General features: G+C 65.1%; 2 protein-coding genes across 2 annotated transcripts; one reads left to right on the top strand and one right to left on the bottom strand.

The window, feature by feature from the left end:
• Positions 1 to 1200: 1200 nt before the first annotated feature.
• LOC309594866 (metabotropic glutamate receptor 2-like) lies at positions 1201 to 3956 on the bottom strand (the record flags this gene model as incomplete). Its single annotated transcript, XM_082321266.1, has 3 exons — positions 1201 to 2183; positions 2916 to 3372; positions 3942 to 3956. The coding sequence occupies 3 exons, from the start codon at positions 3954 to 3956 to the stop codon at positions 1201 to 1203; spliced, it is 1455 nt and encodes a 484-aa protein (XP_082177392.1).
• A 1637-nt stretch (positions 3957 to 5593) lies between these two features.
• Positions 5594 to 17607, top strand: LOC309594864 (U3 small nucleolar RNA-interacting protein 2-like; the record flags this gene model as incomplete). The annotated part of the gene is made up of 21 exons (XM_082321264.1): positions 5594 to 5644; positions 7302 to 7379; positions 8487 to 8636; positions 8838 to 8934; positions 10039 to 10097; positions 10363 to 10500; positions 12797 to 12899; positions 13724 to 13962; positions 14582 to 14681; positions 14782 to 14855; positions 14965 to 15006; positions 15240 to 15372; positions 15584 to 15708; positions 15961 to 16053; positions 16162 to 16262; positions 16365 to 16499; positions 16652 to 16750; positions 16830 to 16975; positions 17074 to 17153; positions 17275 to 17348; positions 17439 to 17607. 21 exons carry the CDS (start codon positions 5594 to 5596, stop codon positions 17542 to 17544), a joined length of 2223 nt encoding a protein of 740 aa, XP_082177390.1. The 3' UTR covers positions 17545 to 17607.
• Between the last annotated feature and the right edge of the window lie 1485 nt (positions 17608 to 19092).

The following is a 19092-nucleotide window of genomic DNA, read 5'->3' as shown; positions in this document are numbered from 1 at the left end:
ACGAGGAGGAAAAGGTGAAAATGTGCAAAGGGCCTGGGGGGGGGTGTCTCTGCTGGCCCAGGGAGGGGGGACGTGGGACACGGCTTGGCACAAGGGGGACATGAAAGGCCCCACACCAGGAAATCGGGGTGGGCGATAGGGCGAGGGCAGTGGGTGCTGGGGCAGGGCTCGGCGTGGCTCGGGGCAAGCGGGGCGTGACTTGGTGTGGCTCAGCAAGAGGGAGTCGGGTTGTGCACGGCGGCTTGGGGCAAGGGGCTTGCACCACAGCTGGTGCAGGGGTGGGGAACGTGTACCACAGTGCAGTTCAAGGGCCGGGGTCTGTGCACTGCGGCTCAGTGCAAGGGACGGGGGGCACGTTCACCGTGGCTCGGGGCAGGGGATGGAGGGGATGATGTGCACCTCAGCTCAGTGCAAGGGACGGGGACGTGGACGGACCGTGGCTTGGTGCAAGGGACAGGGGGACACGTACCAGGGCTCAGCGCAGGGGATGGGGGAATGTGCAGAACGGCTCAGTGCAGGTGACGCAGGGGACGTGCACCACGGCTCAGTGCAAGAGACGGGGGGACACGCACCATGGCTCGGTGCAGGTGACAACAGGGTCGTGCACCACGGCTCAGTGCAAAGGACTGGGGATGTTCACCATGGCTGGGTGCAGGGACAGGGGGTAGTGCACCAGGGCTCAGGGCAGGGGACAAGGGATGTGTAACGTGGCTCAGTGCAAAGGAAGGGTGACAACGTACCATGACCCAGCGCGTGGGACGTGTAGCTCGTGCTGGGGCGGGGGCCGAGCCTCCCGGCTGCCTCTGGCCCCTGAGCGGGCGGTGCCGCGGGCGCTGCTCTCCCTGGGGAGGGAGCCGGGGTGCAGTGCAGCCGCGGGCAGGAGCAGCAGCACCACGACCTGGCCTCCCCGTCCTTCACAAGGACGACGTCATGGAGTCCACCACCTCACGGCCGTTGCGCACTGTGGGCACGTACTGCGAGGCCGAGCCTGGCCAGGAAGGCAGCAGTCAGGGGCAGGCTGGGGTCCGGCAGCAGCACCCCCCCCAGGACTCGTTACCCCCTCAGCCACACTTCACCCGGTAACGAACGCCCCAATGCAGAGGTGACCATCACCAGGTCCATGGCCGAAGACCCTTGCCCAGGCCCACGCATCTCCTAGCCACAAACCCTGCGGGGCCCAAGTCACCAGGACCGCTCCGATCAAGCCCTTTTAGAGTTTTCAGGGCATTTCCGTGTCTTGAAGGCATAGACCGTGCAGAGGACCATCAAGAGGACATTGTAGGTGAGCGAAACGAGCATGTTGGAATCGCAGTTGTTGCACTTGAGGGTGATGATGTACCTCTTGTCAGGCTCCGTCTCCTTGCCTGTGCCAGGGGTCTCCACCAGCAGCCAGATGATGACGATGATCAGCTGGCAAGAGATAAGGGCCATGCAGATGACCACCTGTGACGTGGGGCTTATGAACCGGGGGCGCTGGACCCCCTCCTTCACCCCGCTGAAGATCCTGGCGATGCGATTCGTCTTGGTCAAGAGGGCCGAATAGCAGACGGCGAAGGACGTGCCCAGCCCCAGACGCCGGAGCGTGCACACCTCGGTGGAAGGCTTTGCGATGAAGATGAAGGTCATGCTGTAGCACGTGAGGACCCCGGTCAGGAGAATGTAGCAGAGCTCCCGGCCTGAGGCCTTCACAATGGGGGTGTCATCATTGTTCTTCACGAAGACTCCAGAAACAAAGAGGGTGGAGATAAAACCCAGGCAAGAGATAGTGACGGGACCAATGGCCCAGGCGTCTTTCCAGTGGATACACTCTTGGGGCAACTCGTAGCAGCCATTCAGGGTCTCATTGGGCCAGTAACCGAGACCGCAGTCCACGCAGGTGAACTCATCCAGCAAGTACTCGTAGGGCTGGCAGGGGATGCAGATCCAGCAGCATATGTCTCCGGGCTGCATGCTCTTTCTCTCATTCTTCTTGCAGGGGTCGCTGCACTGGGACACGGGGATGGAGGTCTCAGCCCAGGGGATGAGGCTGCTGTTGAGGATGAGCCCCTCAGCCCAGTAGCCCACCTTCTGATACCGATACCGCCCGTCCATGTGGTGATAGCTGAAGATGTTGTAGCGCCCGATGCCATCACCGTAGCGGTCAAATCGAACGACACTCTGGGTGCCTGCTGGCCTGAACGGAGCTGGAGGGAGAAGAAAGGGAGATGGTGACTGCCATGGGGCAGGAGAGTGCTCGCTCCCGGCGTGGAGGCAGGGCCCCTTCAAAGGGTCACATCCCACCATGGTCACAGGCAAATGTCCAACCTGTTCCCTGCCTTCACTCTCATAATTGCTGCCTATGCACACGTTAGGAGCAGGAAAGCAATGGTTGAGAACTATCATCTCCCCACATGCCTAAATGCTCGGCAGCCCCAGCCAGCTCTGCAGGGACAGAGCGGGATTTTTCAGCCTCCATGGCTCTCAGTGACACCTGGGTAGCTGGGCTCAGCCCAAGTCACAGAGCACAGCCACACTTCTAATTCATCCCCAACTATGTAGGTCCCTGATCAAGGTTCTCCCTCCACTTTAATCCCTGAAATGTGAATAAATCATGGCGCTTCCAAGTGAGGTCTCCAAGGCCTGACGTTCCCGGAGGGGCCCCTGTGGGGCCGGTCCCACCCAGCTCTAGCAGGATGGAGTTGGTCACCAGCTTCTCCACACTGGGGACAGAAGGCCTAGATTGCCTCCCAAGGGTGATGGTGAGCTGTTGGCATCTTGGGACAACCACAGCCCATAGCACACGGGTCCCCAGGTGTGGGCAGGATGGAGGAACCGGAGGGCTTTGGGTCAAATACGGGTCTCCTTCCTCCTCCCCGTCCCTCCACCCATCCCTTTCCAGTTAGGCAGCCAACCCTTGTCTCCATCTCTGGACTCACCATCAAAATTAACATTGAGCATAAAGTCCTTGTAGAACCTCTTGCCATTGACGGCTTTCATGGCGTCGCAGAGCTTGGTGGCGTTGGGGCACAGCACCTGGTGCATGTTGTGGAGAGAGCGGGCCATGGCATAGACCGCATTGACCACAAACGTGATCTTGGACTCTGGCTCAAACTTGCCTGTCTTGAGGGAGTACCGGCTACAGTCCTGCGTGTGGAAGCTGCACTTGAACTTCTGCTCCCAAAAGTCCCGAAAGCAGGGATTTCGGCTGTTATTGTAGGGGTTGAGGTTACGGAAGTAGGCAGCAAACTCCTTAATGGGGTAGGCTGCCAGCTCGATGGTGATTGCTCCCTCCGCCACCGCTTCACTGCCAGCCACCACGCTCTCCAGGGCTCCCCACCCATCACTGGCCACCCACATGAAGGACACGTTGGCTCTCTGGGCAGCTGCCAGCAGCTCCCGGACAGGGGGGGAGCGAGGAGCCTCCCAAGCACGGCCACCTCTGCCCCACCGCCCCGGCAGGGCAGCCCCAGGGGGCGCAGGGTCCTTCTCACCCCTTGCCTCCCTCCCTTCCTTCCGCAGGATGGCGGGGAGACCCCCCGACCACCCTAGGCGGGCCTGGGAGGAGGAGGACAGAGCTACCTGAACAGCAGCACCCAGCTGATCACTGCCCCCACCCCATGGCTGCACCTCCCAAACACACAGCACCCACCCCATCACTGACCCCATCACGGACCCCAAAACTGAGCCATCACTGACCCCATCACTGATCCCAAAACTGACCCATCTTTGATCCCATCACTGACCCCATAACTGAGCCATCAATGACCCCATCATTGACTCCAAAACTGACCCATCACTGACCCCAAAACTGACCCATTGGGCCCATCACTGACCCCATCGACCCCATCACTGACCCCAAAACTGAGCCATCACTGACCCATCACGAACCGCAAAATTGACCCATCTTTGATCCCATCACTGATCCCATCATTGACCCCAAAACTGACCCATCACTGACTTACCACTGACCCCACCATTGACCCCAGCACTGACCCATCACCGCACCCCTCTCCCCTTCCCCTTTTCCCCTTCCCTCTCCCCCCGGCCCCGTCCCGCCCGTCCCGACCTCGGGGCACCGCCGCCCCTCAGCGCCCGGGGCCGGGACCCCGCTTGCCCTCGTACGGCCGGGCTGGGGCCGTGGGCCCCGGCGAGGGGAGCGGGGGGGGGTTCTGCCCTCCCCCCGCCCCCCCCGCGGCCAACCGGGGGCTGGTGGAACCCTGCCACGCACCATGGCAACCGTAACCGGGGGACCGCGACATCCCCAGCAGTTGCGGGAGGGCGTCGGGCTTGCCTGTGTGCCCGCGGCTTTGGGGAGAGAGGAGCGACCCCCGCGGGCCTCGTCCCGGGCCTCGTGTGGAAGAAGGAAAAGCCTCGGTGTGCCTGAGGGGCTGGGGGCTGCGCCCCCGCTCAGCCCGGCCGCAGGTGGGGGTGGCAGCAGGCCCCGGGAGCGAGGGGACGGGGACAGAGGGGTCCCTGCCACAAGGGGGATGCCTCCGGCAGAGATGAACGCCAGCCCCACAGCAGGAGGAGGAGGAGGAGGAAGAGGGAGTCAGTCCCGTCCCCTTGGGGCAAGGAGGGCTCCTGCGGAGGGGGGGAACGGGGGCACTTCGGGGGTGCCCCCCTGGGGGGGGTGACGTTGGGGCCCTTTGTGACACCCTGTGTCACCCAGCCCTGCCCCTACAGTGTCGGTGTTGGGTCAGGGTGGGAGCAAGGAGCCCCCCAAGCACGGCCACCTCTGCGCCACTGCCCCGGCAGGGCAGCCCCAGGGGGCGCAGGGTCCTTCTCACCCCTTGCCTCCCTCCCTTCCTTCCGCAGGATGGCGGGGAGACCCCCCGACCACCCTAGGCGGGCCGAGGAGGACAGAGCTGCCCCAGCTCCCAGCTCCAGGCCAAAGCCCAGTGAGATGTGTAAGCTTGAGCCGCTGCAGGCAGGTGAGTGTGTGGGCGCTGCAGGCAGGGGGCTGCCCACCCTGCTCTGCCCTGTCCCAGGCTCCCATCCCCCAGGCAGGCTGGCATCGGGGCTCCCACGGCACAGTGGCCAGGGAGCCAGCCCTCTCATGGCATCCCGGGACAGCGACTCTCCCTGCCCCGCAGTGCCAGCGTGTCCCTCACCTGGGCAAGCCAGGGCCCCCTCCCCGTGCTGCCCTCCAGCATCGCACCTTTGCCCCTGGGGCACACAGGGGACACCAGCATCCCAGCCTTGAGCCAGGGCTGGTGACATCACCGGGAGCTGGGCAGAGGGCTCGAGTGTTCCCCCCTGCCTGCCCCCCAGCCCTGCCTGCTCTCTCTCTGCCAGATTCATGCCACTCTGCCTTGGCTCTGCCCAGGGAGGAAGCGTATACCCTGGGCATCATCCGAGCCTTCCTCCGGAGCAGACCAAAGGTAACCTTGGCCAGTTCTACGAGGCGGCGCCCCTGTCTCCTGGCCGATCTTTCTGACCCCATCCCGTGCTCACAAGGTGCTGGGGGCTGTGCTGGCCACCCCGCAGCTCTCTCTCTCCCCCCTGACACTGTCTGTCCATCTGTCCCCTCCCCGGCTGGCAGCAAGAGGACCAGAAGCTGCAGTTTCTGGCCTCCGTCCACACCATCTGCAGCACTACCAGAGTGGACTCCACCATGTGGGACATGCTTTACTTCTGCCAGCTGGAGGTGGCGGAGACCATTGAGGTGAGGGGCTGCCAGCCAGGCTGAGGCAGGGGCAGTGTGCAGTGGCATGGCCCTGGGGGCAGGAGAGGGCTCGGCCAGGCAGCGGGGTGTGGATGAGCACTGCTCCGGGTCTCCGTCCTTGTAGATGCTCCAACGCCACCTGGGTGGCCCGGCTGGAGCCCAGGCTTGGACCCGATGACATTTGCAGGTCTCTCGGCCAGCCTGTGGCTCTGTAATGGGCACAGCCCTTCCCACCACAGGGCTTGGGACCGCTGGGTGCTGGGTGGGGAGGGGGTGCCAAGATGGGGGCACCTGGGCTCTGCCAGCCCCGCAGGCTCTTGCTGGCCAAGGGAGACTGCCCATCCCGATCCGTCCCACCCTGCTGTGCTCCACAGGTGCTGCTGCAAGAGGAGCCCGCTGACCACCTGGACACTGCGGTGCGGCAGCAAGCCATGCTGGCCATCAGCTCCATGAGGTAGCTGCCCCAGCCCCCAGCTTGGCCTTCCCGGTGCTGGGCAATCCCAGGTCGGGGGCTTCCCCAGCCCTGGGTCCACGAGGGAGGCAGACAGCAGGGCAGGGGGTGCCACAGGGTTTTCCCCCTAAAGGCGAGTGTCAGCGTCATGGGGGGGTTGAGATGTCCCCTGCAGTGTGGGGATCAGCCCAGGTCTCCAACCCCGGGGTCTGCTTCCTCCTTGCTGGATCTGAAGAGCAATTCTCTGTCCCCACAGCCAAGCGGGGCTGCTTCTGCAGGAGAAGAGCAGCAGCCTCCTCCAAATCTGCTTCTGCAGCATCTTCCACCTGCCTCCGCAGGACAGCCAGGGACCCACGGCTTTCCTCTACTCCCAGGTACGCCACAGGGTGAAACACAGGGACCTCCCCCACCCCGAGGCCCCTTCCTGGGCACCGCAGGGCCACAGACACCCCCCCCACCCCCACCCCGAGGCTTCCAGGGCTGCCCCCAAGACTCTGTCCGCCTCACAGACCCTGGCTGCGATGGACAGCATGCTGCAGGCACTGGTACGCAGCGCCGGCCCTCTCGGCATCCTGGAGCTGCAGAAGATCTTGCAGGTCGGGCCTTGGCACAGGGTCGCCACGGGCAGTGACCCCCGGGTTGAGCAGTGCCCCCTGCCCAGTGCCTGGTGCAAGGAGGGGGGCAGGGAACATCCCTCCTTCCCTGCCGTGCCCCCACCCAGCCCGCTGCCTCCTGGCTGCTGCCAGAGACCCTTCTCCTCCTGCCCCAGCCCGCCTCACCCCTGCAGCCTTGCCCACTGCCCATCCTGCCCAACACTCCCTCCCAGATGGACCTGCCTGCCTGCCTGGCAAGGGGAGCCCAGCCCTGGGGCTTTCCCCTTCCAGCTTCACCACAGGCCATATCCCAGAGCCCGCACTGCAGGTCCCCAGGCAGGTGGTCATCCCAAAGCCTTGGGGTCCTCGGGTGGGGGGCGCAGGCACTTTTTTAGGTGGGAGTGAGTGGAAAGCAGCAGACGCAGCAGCAGGAGTGCGATGCGGCGACCTGCCTGGCCGCAGCAAGTTGCCGCGAGGGGCAAGAAGGACACGTGCCCCATCCTGGGCACTGCCCCGGCGCAAGCCTGGCTGGGCTGGGCTGTGCCATGCCACCTCCCTGGCACATCAGCAGCTTTTCTCCTCCCAGCTCCTGCTGTCCTTCACCAACTCCCAGCTGGCAGCAGTGCAGGAGAGGGCCATGGCACGGATTGCCAGGCTAGCCGAGTTCATCACCACCTGCCCCCTGCTGCAGGTACGGAGCTCCTGGCCTGGGCAGCCCCAGTCCCCCATCCCTGTGGCCCTGAGCCCCAGCACCTCCCGGGGAAGCTGGGCACCCAGTCAGCAGGAGGTCAGGAGCAGGAGTCTTTGCCCTGCCCCTGTCCTGTCCATGCTCTCTCCCAGGGCAGAGCAGGGCTGCCACGGGCACAGGCAGGAACCTGCGTCTGGCAGCGCTGCCCTGCTCTGGGCTGCTGCCTGGCTGCTCTGGGAGCAGCTGGGGCTCACCTTGTGCCCATGCTGCCTCTCTTCCCCCAGCTCTGCCCCTGCTTTGCACAAGCCACAGTCAGACATCAGTGCTCCAAGACACATCGGTTTGCGATGCTGGGGAAGCTGGTGGGGCACCTCACCCTCTGCTGCACCTGCAAGGACCAGGGGACCCGCCACGAGGCTGCAGAAGCTCTCTATCACCTGCACACCTTCGTCCTGCAGCAGAGAAGTAAGAGAAGCTGTGTCGGGCTGGGTGCCCCGAGGCATGGGCAGCCAGGGGCCGCTCTCCTTGGCAAGAGAAAGCTTGATCCAACCCGCCTGCCCGAAAAGCCATTTCCCCTCACCCCTGCTCACACTAGCCCTGGACCCTCCCTGGTTTCTGCTCCCCAGACCTGTCTGGGTGCCCTCTTTCTTTGCCAGTGACTTTTCAGCCCGATGCTCTCAGACTGCACCTCCAGCTCTGCACCCTCGCTCTGAGAACCCTGGTTTTGCTCCTCCCCAGGCAGGTGGCCCTGGCTGCATGACACAGGGCAGCTGCAGGAGGCCTGGCAAGTGAAGCAGCCCTGGCAGCTTTCACAAAACGGCTGTGCCAGCGAAATCTTCTTGGTAAGAAGTGCCTTCAGCCCCTGACCAGGGGGGTCGGCATGAGTGAAGGGATACCCAATGCATGGGGATGATGGGAGCTCGTGCTGTTTCTGAGCAGGGGCTAGGCAAAGGCCCCCAGCGAGCTCCAGTTCCCCACGGGACCCTGACCCCCACTGTCGGTCTCCTCCCCAGCGCACCCTGACTCTGCGTCTCACTCTCACTCCACAGCTGAGATGCTCTGGGTGACGCTCTGGGTGACAAATCTTCCCTCCTCTCCTTCATCTCACAGATGTTCACGAAATACCTCCGACCCTCCGACCAGGCAGACATCATCCTCATGGCCATCGAGAGCTTCAGAGACCCAAGCATCTACAGCATCAGTGTGGCTGCCCACATGGTGGACATCCTTGTGGCAGACCCTGCCTTCCAGGCAGGGCAGGTGAGGAGCCCGTGGGTGGCATGGCCGATGCTCCAGCCCAGCGGGGGACCTTTCCTCCCCCGGCTCTGCGCCTGGCCAGCACTGATGCTGTCTCAAGCCGGCGTACTGCAACGGGAACGGAAGCACCTCCCAGTGGGAGCTGGGTAAACGGCCACGCTTGCCCTGCTGACATCCCCACTCCCACCCATGTCTGCCCTCCAGGTGCTGAACGTCATGTGGGCCATCTACAGAAGCCTGCCCTCCATCAAGGCGCTGGTAGCCCTCAACAGCTTGGACAGGGCCCTGCTGGTGCTGATGGGCAAACATCCCAGCGAAGTGGTGGCCAGCCTGCTGCAGTGCTCCCCAACGTGCACCCCGTATGGGGCCCACCATTCTTTGGGGCTCCTCTCACACTGGGAGGGGGGCCCCAAGACCCTCCTGAGGGACTTCAGCCCAGCCATCCTCCGGGGTGTCCCCGCTGACAGAGCCCTGGTTTCCCGCAGTGTCGCCATGGCCATGTGGAAGACGATGCTGTCCAAGCCCCAGGCTGCAAAGAAGGTGCTGCAGGAGCTGCTCAGCATGCTGATGAACCAGTCACTGCGCAAGACCTCCACCTCCCCTAAGGATCACCCGCGCATCTGCTCCCTGGCTGTGAGTTGCTGACCTCCGGGGCTGCTCTCAGCTGTGCGGGGCCGCTGCTCCCCTTCCCTGCCCACCCCAAGCCTTGACCTCCCCAGGGGCGCAGGGACATCTTGGTGTTTGGGTGTCTTCTGCAGGCAGCCAGGACGATAGGCGAGATCCTCCTGCAGCCCACCTGCCTGCAGCAGGTAGAGGCGATTTTCCCCCAGTTTTTCCTGGTGCTGCTTTTCCAAGTGTCGTTCACCACAGAGCTGACGCTGCAGGAGGTGCACATCTTCTGGAAGGAGCACCAACAGGATCTGCTCACTCCCATCAGGTGCTGCATCCCTGCCCTCTCATCCTTGCCAGCCACCTGGAGCCAAGCCAGGGCTCCCAGTGGGAGCTGAGCATTTCTTCTTGAGCAGGTCTGCGGTGCAGTCCATGAGAATGCTGCTCTGCAGCATGGGCTTTGAGAGCCAGGTGCTGGCCATTGAGGCGCAGGGTGGCTGGGACACCCTGCTCAGCGCCCAGACCCACCTCATGGGAGTGCGGATTGTGGCCAGGTGAGAGCCCCTTCTCCCTGCTCCTCGGGGACTGGGCACCCCATGCCACCCCCACCCTTGGGGCTGATGGCAGCAGGGTCCCTGTTGCTCAAAGTGCTGCAGAGTGGTGATGTCCAGACTGGTGCAAACCCCAAAGAGATGTGCCTGCCTGGCTCAGGCCTGACCGTGCCTCCTTCCCCCTGCCAGGGAGATGATGAAGACCCCAAGACCCCTGTGCTCCACCATCTTCTGCCATCTGGCAGAGCTCCTCAGTGTGGAGGACCCCACCTGGGAGATGATCGCCATGGTCTTCCTCGTCGAGGTGAGCCTCGAGGTGGCACTGCTCCAAACTGCCTCCAACGCTCGGCTCGCCCATGCCCACCGCTGGGGGGGGAGCTGGGGCGGTGGGTGGGCTCCGGCTGGTACCATGGAGGAGCAGGCGAGCAACCAGGGCGGTGTGGTGTGGGGCACAGGGGCTCTCCGCAATCCCCGCCGCCTCCGTCCGGGTTTGGTCTTGCCCCAGCCTCCTTGCCCTGAGCTGATGGTTGGAGCCAGCACCACACCAGCTTCCGCTGCACGTGTTTCAGATGCTGGGCTGCACCGACCTCGGTGAAGAGCTGGACCGTGCCCTGGAAATCTTCCCCATGTATCTGCGGAGCCAATGCTTGGGGATGCCCAGCCTGGTGCTCAGGGGCATCCTCAGGCTCACCGAGAGGCCCGACACGGTGAGTAGGGGACAGCCGGGAGAGCAGCCCAGGCTGGAGCAGTGGGTAATGCGGCAGCTTAGGCTTTTCTGGGCATCGGGAGCTGTGCCGGCTGCAGCCAGCTGTCCTGCCTCCCTGGCCCTCTGCCCCATGGCTGTGCCGTGCAAGGAGAGAGGCAGCAGTGCCAAGGGGACCGGGCTCCCTCTGCCAGCATGTCCGGGCAGGGATGCTGGCAGCAGAGCGACCAGCCTGAGCGTGGGGTCTGCAGAGCCTGAGCGGGGGGTGCTGAGCCCCAGGGTGAAACGCAGTGGCTGTGGTGGGGGCTGCTGGCAGCTTGGGCAGCTTTGCAGGCAGTGCTGGTCGCCCACCAGCCTGCCCAAGGGGTCTGGTGGAGAAGGAGGCAGCCGAGGGCTGGCAAGGAGCCAGCGCTGCCTGTCCTCCCCCTCTGCGCCCTGGTCTTGCCATGGCCATGCCAGTAAGCCCTGTCTGCTGGGACCTTGCCCTCGTAACCCACGCTGCCTGCTGAGAAGCCAGCGGGGAGGCCAGTGTTGGCGGAGAGGGTTTTCACCCCTGCGATTGGTCGCTGCTTTACAAAAAGGAGGTGGCATGTCTCACACAGGCAAAGAGAACCCTTGTCCTGCTGCCGCACATCATGGAGCAGCTGCAGGATGCTGACAGCGATGCCAGCGCCCTGGCCCTGTCCGTGCTCAGCAACGTGCTCCAGCTGCTGGAGGGGAAGATGCCCAGCCTCACCGCCCTGGCACTAGCTGGCAAGCTCCAGCCACTCTTCAACAACGTAAGGCTGGGGGACAGCTCCATGCCCCCTTCACCCGACACCTCCCTTCACGCCTCCCACTGCAGCCCCGTGCTCTGCAGGGGGACGCTTGGCCCCACAGCCCCCAGACCCCATCGCTGCCCTCGGTCACTCCGTGCTGTGTCCCAAGCCCCTGGCATGGACTCACCCCGGCTCGGCCTCCCTGCCGCGGTGGGGACGGTGGTGGCAGGAGGGCAGCAGGTGTGCTGAGCCCCACCAATGCGCACCCTGCCCTGGCAGCATCCCCCAGCCCTCCGCAGGGTCTCCCTCTCCGGACCCCAGCCCCGGGGACCCCAGCCCCCCTGAGCAGACCTTCTGCATGCCGCAGCTCGCTCCCTTTTGGAACGGGGTTGCCTGCCACTGGTTTGGGGACATCCATCTCCATGTCAGCCCCTTGCACGCCATGGGCTTGGGGCTGAGGTCCTCCTCCCCTCCTCCCCCAGGAGTCAGGCACCGTGCGGGAGCTCTCCATCCGTCTCTTCCAAACCACGATGGGGCTCGTGGTGGGTGCCGAAAAGAAGAGGATGAAGAAGGAGGTGTGGGACAGCGTACTGCCGCTGCTCTTTCACCTGCACGACCAGGACAAGAGTGTGGCTAAGGTGGGATCCCAACCTGACCGGTCCTTTGGGCAGGGCACTGGACCCTTCAAATGTGTGTCACCATGAGGTTTAGCTTGCTGAGTGCCTAGGACCAGGCAGGGCCCACCTCCCTGCCCACTGCTGTCTTTTACCTCCTGCTACCTGGATGGATGGGGAGGTGGGTCCCTTTCCCACCCAGCTCCCTCCACACAGCCCCTGGCATCGGTCCCTGCAGCCTCAGAGACTGGGTTATGGCTCCGCAGCATCCTGGGGCCAAAAGCTTGAAGCCCCAACAGGCTTCCAGCCAGAGAGGGTGGCTGCACTTATCTTCAGCACCCTGGGGTGCTGAACCTGGTGGCAGCATCAGTCCCCCGCTGCTGTGTCTTTCCTGCATGGGCAGGGATAGGCTCTGAGCCCTGCCAAGAGGGGGGACACAGGGTCCTGTGACCCGACTGGCGGTGGTGGCATCTCTCTGCTGCTCACCAGGCCTCCCTTGAAGCCCTCCGCAGCGCTGGCCAGTTCCTGAAGTGGAGGCAGCTGGCGCAGCTGGCCGAGATCGCGCAGGCATGGAGGATGAGCGAGTGCCTGGTAAGCGCAGCCCCAGTGCCCCCGGGATCCGACCTGGACGAACCCTGCCCCATGCCCAGTGCGGGGGACAGAGGGCTGTGCCCCTCTAGCAGCACGGAGCCTCCCGGAGCAGGCTCTGCTCCCTGCTGTCCTCTCCCCTGGGGTCCCAAAGGGGACCCTGCCACCAGGATGGCACCCCAGCATCCCTGGGGAGCCCTCTGCTCCCTCTGAACCCCGATGCCACATGGCAGGAAGCTGGGAATGTGGTGCTGGGGGGAAGGAGGGTAGCCCTGGGTGGGGGGATGGGACAACTGGGGGGCAGCTCTATGCCAAGCCTGCGCCCTTCTCCTCTCTCCAGCTGGCCAGGAAGAGGAGGAAGGCCAAGGACTACCTGCGCCAGAGCCAGCCTTACCTGCGGAGCCTGCAGGAGCCCCTGCGGCAGGAGGCTGTCAGGTTCATCGGTGAGCCATGAGCTCCGGGGTCCCTTCCTCTCTCAGGGTCCCTGTGTCCCGGGGCAGGACCTGTGGGGCACCCCTTCACCCCCTCTCACCCCTGCCTGCGCAGGTGGGGCTGGAAACAGGCCCATCTGTCCTCTCCCCGATGCTGCACCCCGGGGTCAGCCCTCCCCGGGGAGCTGTGCAGCCAGGCGGGCTGGGTGGCGGGGTCCCCGATGGGCAAGCGGGGTTCCTGACAGGCAGCAGGGTCCCCAACACGCTGCGTCCCCCCAGGGCTCATGGGACGGCAGGCGGATATGCGTGAGGAGATGGCGTACATCAGAGAGGGTGAGTGAGGGCAGCGGGGAGGAGGCAGGACCCCAGCACGGAGCTCCCCCACCCTGGGCGAGGGGGACTCTGCTCCCAGCGGGTCTGTGGGGAGGGGGGCTGTTTCTGGAGGGGGCTATTCCTGACCAGCAGCCTCCAGCCGAGCCACTTGCCCCCTGGCTCCCTCCTGGCCCTGTGAATCACGGGCTGCAACGTGCCCTGCCTGGAGGGGACAGAGGGCTGTCACCTCACCTCTGCTGCTTTGCGCCTGCAGTCCTTCAGGGCGCAAAGAAAGATGCCAGCCCCATGGCCTCCTCCCTGGCGACTCAGACGGACCTCATCCTGCAATGCGGAAGGCTGAAGTCGGGGTTTAACCTACAACAGCTGAGCTTACAGCTGCCGAGGGCGTGGATGAGGTGGCACTCGGCCCCCAGCGAGGACTCTGCTTGGGCAGAGACAAAGCAGCAGCCCCAGCCCTAGGACGCTCTGCAGGCCGGGGTATCTGCTCTTCCAGCGTCTAACAGGAAAGAAGAGCCCTCAGCCCCCGAGGAGCCGGCATCCTCCGGAGAGCAGCAGGACAGCCGCTCCTTCCAGCGGTCCAGGGCAAGACCTGTCCACGCGCTTCGTCTTTGCCACAAAGCACCAGCTTCTCTGCTGGGCGGCGAAACAGAGGGGAGGAGAAGCCCAAGCCAGAGCCGAAGCCGAAGCCGAAGCCGAAGCCGAAGTTGAAGCTGAAGCCTTCCCTCCCCCGGGCCACACTGGGGTAAATCACTTTTTCTGCCTCCCACCATCGGAGGAGCCTGCGCTGCCTTGGGCTGACGTGGCCGAGCCCGGGAGCTACAAAGCCACCGATGCTCTGGCTCCAGCGGCGTCCCCAGCAGGAAGGGCAGCGCAAAATGAAGTTTCAGCACAAGAGCAGATTTTAGCTCTTGAGAGCATCGCCGGGACAGGCCCCCCGGCACCCGCCCCAGGCAGAGCCACGGCCGCGGCACAGCCAAGGACGGGTCCCTGGGACCCCCCAAAGGACGTGCGATGGGACCAGAGGCCCTGAGGGGCAGAACAAGCTGATGATGATTTGGGTACGCCATCACCGCCACACCGTCTCGGTGAGTGGGGGGTGCCGGGGCAGCGGCGGCCACGGGCGGCGGTGAGGGCCGGGCCGGGGAGAGGGAGGGGGGCGAGAGGCACTGCCCCGGCGGGGTCGCTCCGGCGGGTGTTGCCGCGCCTGTCCCCTTCCCGCAGGTCCCGGGCACCGAGGGGAGGCCGCGGGTGGCGGCGAGGAGGTGTCCAGCGACTCCAAGCCGGAGAGGTAAGGGCTGCGCCGGGGGGGATGGCAGTACCGGTGGGGGTGCCGGTGGCGGTGCTCACGCCTGTCCCCGCAGCCCGTTGTTGGGGCGGCGGCGGAGGAGGAGGTAGAGGAGATGCCGCAGGAGAAGAAGCTGCGCATGGCCAAGCTGTACCTGGAGCAGCTCCGCCAGTACGGTGAGCCCCACCTGGCCCCTGGCGCCGGTGCCCCGGCGGGGCAGAGAGGCGGGCAGCCCCCGGTGCTGAGCCTGGCCCTCATGCCCCGTGTCCACCGCAGAGGAGGAGCGGGCGGCGGCAGAGGAGGAAGAGACGCCCGCAGATCTCATCGGTGACCGGCTGAAGGAGGACGTGGTGAGCAGGGAGCGGGGCGCGTCCCCTTGGTCCCGGTGGCGCCGGCGGGCTCTGTCCCCCTCCCGCGGGGCTGGGGCTGCCTCTGCTGAGCCTCCTGCTTCTTCCCCAGCTCGAGCCGAAGGGCCGGCTGCAGCGCCTCATCGCCAAAGACGTAAGTGCCCAGTGCTGGGGGGCTGCCGGACTGTAAGTGCCGGCTTTGGGGACACTCAGGCATGGCCACAGCTGGTACCCCGACTTGCCATGCCAGCTATGGGACCACAGCCCTTCTCCCGCCCGGCGTGCCGGCTGCTGGCGCCCTGGAGAAGGAAGGGTGCTGTGCTCGGGTGCTCCCAAGCCTGGGGAAGGGACGGGGGCAGCCCAGCTCACATCCCGCTCTCCCTGCAGGTGCAGCCTCTGGATCCAGCCAGCATCCGCATGCTGCGGGCGCACCAGCTGCCCATCACCTGCCTGGTCATCTCTCCGGATGACAGGTTCATCTTTTCTGCTTCCAAGGACGGCTCCCTCATCAAATGCAAGTGTTCCCCTGGGGCCACGACGGGCTGTTCCCCCAGCCCGAACCCTGCGGGGACCCTGCAGCAGCAGGACCGTGGGTGCCTGTGGAGGTGGCTTGGCCCCTGGCCCCTCTGGGGATGTGCACATGCATCGTTTTGGGCTCTGTGGGAGGCTCACTGATGCTTTCCGGAGCGGTGGGAGGCTCCCAGGGGGTGACGGTGGTGCCTTTCCCGTAGGGGAGGTGGAGAGCGGGAAGAGGCTCTGCGTTGTGCCTGGGGGGAAGAAGGGCACTGGGGAGCGGCACATGGGGCACGCGTCGCATGTCCTCTGCATGGCCATCTCATCGGATGGCAAGTACCTGGTACGGGAGAGGGATGCTGGCGCTGCCATGTGGGGCGGAGAGGTGGTGGTGGGGAGTGCATCTCCTCCCGGGGTCCTGGGGAGCCGTATCTCATGCCCAGGTATACTTTGCTGGGTTAAAGCAGCCCCTGCCTCCACCGGAGTCAAGAATGGGTCCCTGGGACCCCCCAAAGCACATGGGGTGGGAGCAGAGGCTGGCACGGGCCGCAGGTCCCCGAGGAGTAGGTCTCGGGTATCCCCTGTGTTCTGCCAGGCTACGGGAGACAGGAACAAGATGATCGTGATCTGGGATGCAGCCAGCTGCAAGCGCCTGCACATCTTCACCGGGCACCGCAATGCCGTCTCGGTGAGTCAGGGGCATCAGCTGTGACGCCTGTGGGGCCAGGCAGCGCCATCCTCCCTGGTGCCCCTCACCGCTGCCCCCCCAGACGGACATCTGTCTGTCCATCCGCAGGGCCTGTCCTTCCGGAAAGACACGTACCAGCTGTACAGCGCCTCCCGTGACCGCTGCGTCAAGGTCTGGAACGTGGCGGAGAATGCATACATGGAGACCCTGTAAGACGTGGGAGGGGACACCCCGCTGACCCCCCTCGCCGGGGGCAGGCGCTGTGGCGGAGGGCCGTGCCCGCCGCAGCTCTTTGCCACCTCTCCCTCCAGTTTCGGGCACCAGGACGTCATCACAGGGCTGGACAGCCTGAGCCGGGACTGCTGTGTGACGGCGGGGGGACGGGACGGCACCGTGCGGCTCTGGAAGATCCCCGAGGAGTCACAGCTTGTGTTTTACGGGCACCAGTAGGTCTGGGGCGGGAGAGGGGCCTGCGGGCAGGCGGGTCCAGCTGGGGCAGCGGTGTGAGGGTGCCAAGTGTCACCAGGAGCCTGCTGGCGCTCTGGGGACACTGACGCCCTGGTGAGCCCTTGCTTCCTAAATGGAATCCCAAAGCACGCTCGGAACTGCTGGTAGTTGCCTGTTCTCTCCGTAGGGGCTCCATCGACTGTATCCAGCTGATCAACGAGGAGCACATGGTGTCGGGCGCTGATGACGGGTGAGCGCGGGGCTGGCTGGTGCCCGGGGTGGGCAGGCGGTGCCCCCCGCAGCCCCCTCACCCCTCCCCGCCCTGGCAGGTCCGTAGCCCTGTGGGGGCTGACGAAGAAGAAGCCACTGGCGCTGGCGCGGCAGGCGCACGGCATGCAGGACTCCCAGGGCCTGCAGCAGCCGTACTGGATCTCCGCAGTGGCCGCTCTGCGCAACAGTGACCTCCTGGCTACAGGTGTGTGGCAGCCGCTTTGGAGCAGGGGTTTGGGGGGGCTGTCCTGCTCCCTTCCCTGGGTCAGGATGCATAGCAGGAGTCTCCTCTCTCTGCCCCAGGCTCCCACAGTGCCAGCGTGAAGCTCTGGAAGTGTGGTGAGGGATTTCGGAAGCTGGAGCCCCTCTGCGACATCCCCTTGGTACGGATGGGGAGGTTGGGGATGCTGGAGCTGGGCTGGGGGCGTCTCTTGGTGGGGGCTCCCCTCCCTGGGCGGCAGGAGGAGACTGCGGGAGCCCCTCACCCTGCCCTGTCCCCTCCAGGTGGGTTTTGTCAACAGCCTCAAGTTCTCCGCAGGCGGCGACTTCCTGGTGGCCGGCCTTGGACAGGAGCACCGGTACCGTCCCCACTCCCTGCCACTGCCCAGGGGCAGCCCCCTCTCCGCTGCGGCCCGGCCGAGGGTGACCCCCATCTCTCTCATCTATAGGCTCGGCCGGTGGTGGAGAGTCAAAGAAGCCAAAAACAGCATCTGCATCATCCCCCTGAAGCGGAGGGCTGCAGCCCCCAGCCCCGAAGCCCCCGACAGCTCCTAGCCCCCTGGCCCCGGAGCCGCCGGAGCTGCGTCCCACGTCCTTCATGCGACCACCCTCCTGGGGCCGGCAGGGCACGAGTGGGGGGTGTCGCGTGGCCCCCCCACCCCTGCTGGCCCCCATATCGTGCTGTGGCTCTGCCCTCTGCGAGGGTCTGCCCCCTTCCCTCAGGTTCGGATGGACAGGAGCTGTGGCAGAGTCCATTTAAAAAAAAAAAAAAAAAAAACCAAACAAACAAAACCAAGACCACTTTATTCACATAAATTAAAAAAAAAAAAAATCACGCTCTTGCTCACGGAAAAAATCTACTCTTAAAAACTTGGTTGGGCTCAAATACCTGGGTCCTGTTACTTGCCCTCAGCCCCCGCCGGATCCCCCGGGCTCTGCAGGGGCCGGGGGGGCAGCGGGCATTGAGCCCCGCTCCTCTGCCCTGTCTCCCACGAAGGGGTGAGAAGCACTATGCACAGCGAGCGGGGGGACGGAGGGGGCTTGGGCCCAGCCTGGCAGCACTCGGCGGCTTTCCCGGGGCCGAAAACGAGGAGGAAAATGTGAAAATGTGCAAAGGGCCTGGGGGGGGGGTGTCTCTGCTGGCCCAGGGAGGGGGGACGTGGGACACGGCTTGGCACAAGGGGGACATGAAAGGCCCCACACCAGGAAATCGGGGTGGGCGATAGGGCGAGGGCAGTGGGTGCTGGGGCAGGGCTCGGCGTGGCTCGGGGCAAGCGGGGCGTGACTTGGTGTGGCTCAGCAAGAGGGAGTCGGGTTGTGCACGGCGGCTTGGGGCAAGGGGCTTGCACCACAGCTGGTGCAGGGGTGGGGAACGTGTACCACAGTGCAGTTCAAGGGCCGGGGTCTGTGCACTGCGGCTCAGTGCAAGGGACGGGGGGCACGTTCACCGTGGCTCGGGGCAGGGGATGGAGGGGATGATGTGCACCTCAGCTCAGTGCAAGGGACGGGGACGTGGACCGTGGCTTGGTGCAAGGGACAGGGGGACACGTACCAGGGCTCAGCGCAGGGGATGGGGGAATGTGCAGAACGGCTCAGTGCAGGTGACGCAGGGGACGTGCACCACGGCTCAGTGCAAGAGACGGGGGGACACGCACCATGGCTCGGTGCAGGTGACAACAGGGTCGTGCACCACGGCTCAGTGCAAAGGACTGGGGATGTTCACCATGGCTGGGTGCAGGGACAGGGGGTAGTGCACCAGGGCTCAGGGCAGGGGACAAGGGATGTGTAACGTGGCTCAGTGCAAAGGAAGGGTGACAACGTACCATGACCCAGCGCGTGGGACGTGCAGCTCGTGCTGGGGCGGGGGCCGAGCCTCCCGGTTGCCTCTGGCCCCTGAGCGGGCGGTGCCGCAGGCGCTGCTCTCCCTGGGGAGGGAGCCGGGGTGCAGTGCAGCCGCGGGCAGGAGCAGCAGCACCACGACCTGGCCTCCCCGTCCTTCACAAGGACGACGTTGTGGAGTCCACCACCTCACGGCCGTTGCGCACTGTGGGCACGTACTGTGAGGCCGAGCCTGGCCAGGAAGGCAGCAGTCAGGGGCAGGCT

This window comes from Platalea leucorodia, assembly GCF_965183815.1.
Source record: "Platalea leucorodia genome assembly, chromosome: 9".
In the NCBI taxonomy this organism is placed as follows: domain Eukaryota; kingdom Metazoa; phylum Chordata; class Aves; order Pelecaniformes; family Threskiornithidae; genus Platalea; species Platalea leucorodia.
This window is presented reverse-complemented; position numbering and strand designations above follow the sequence as displayed.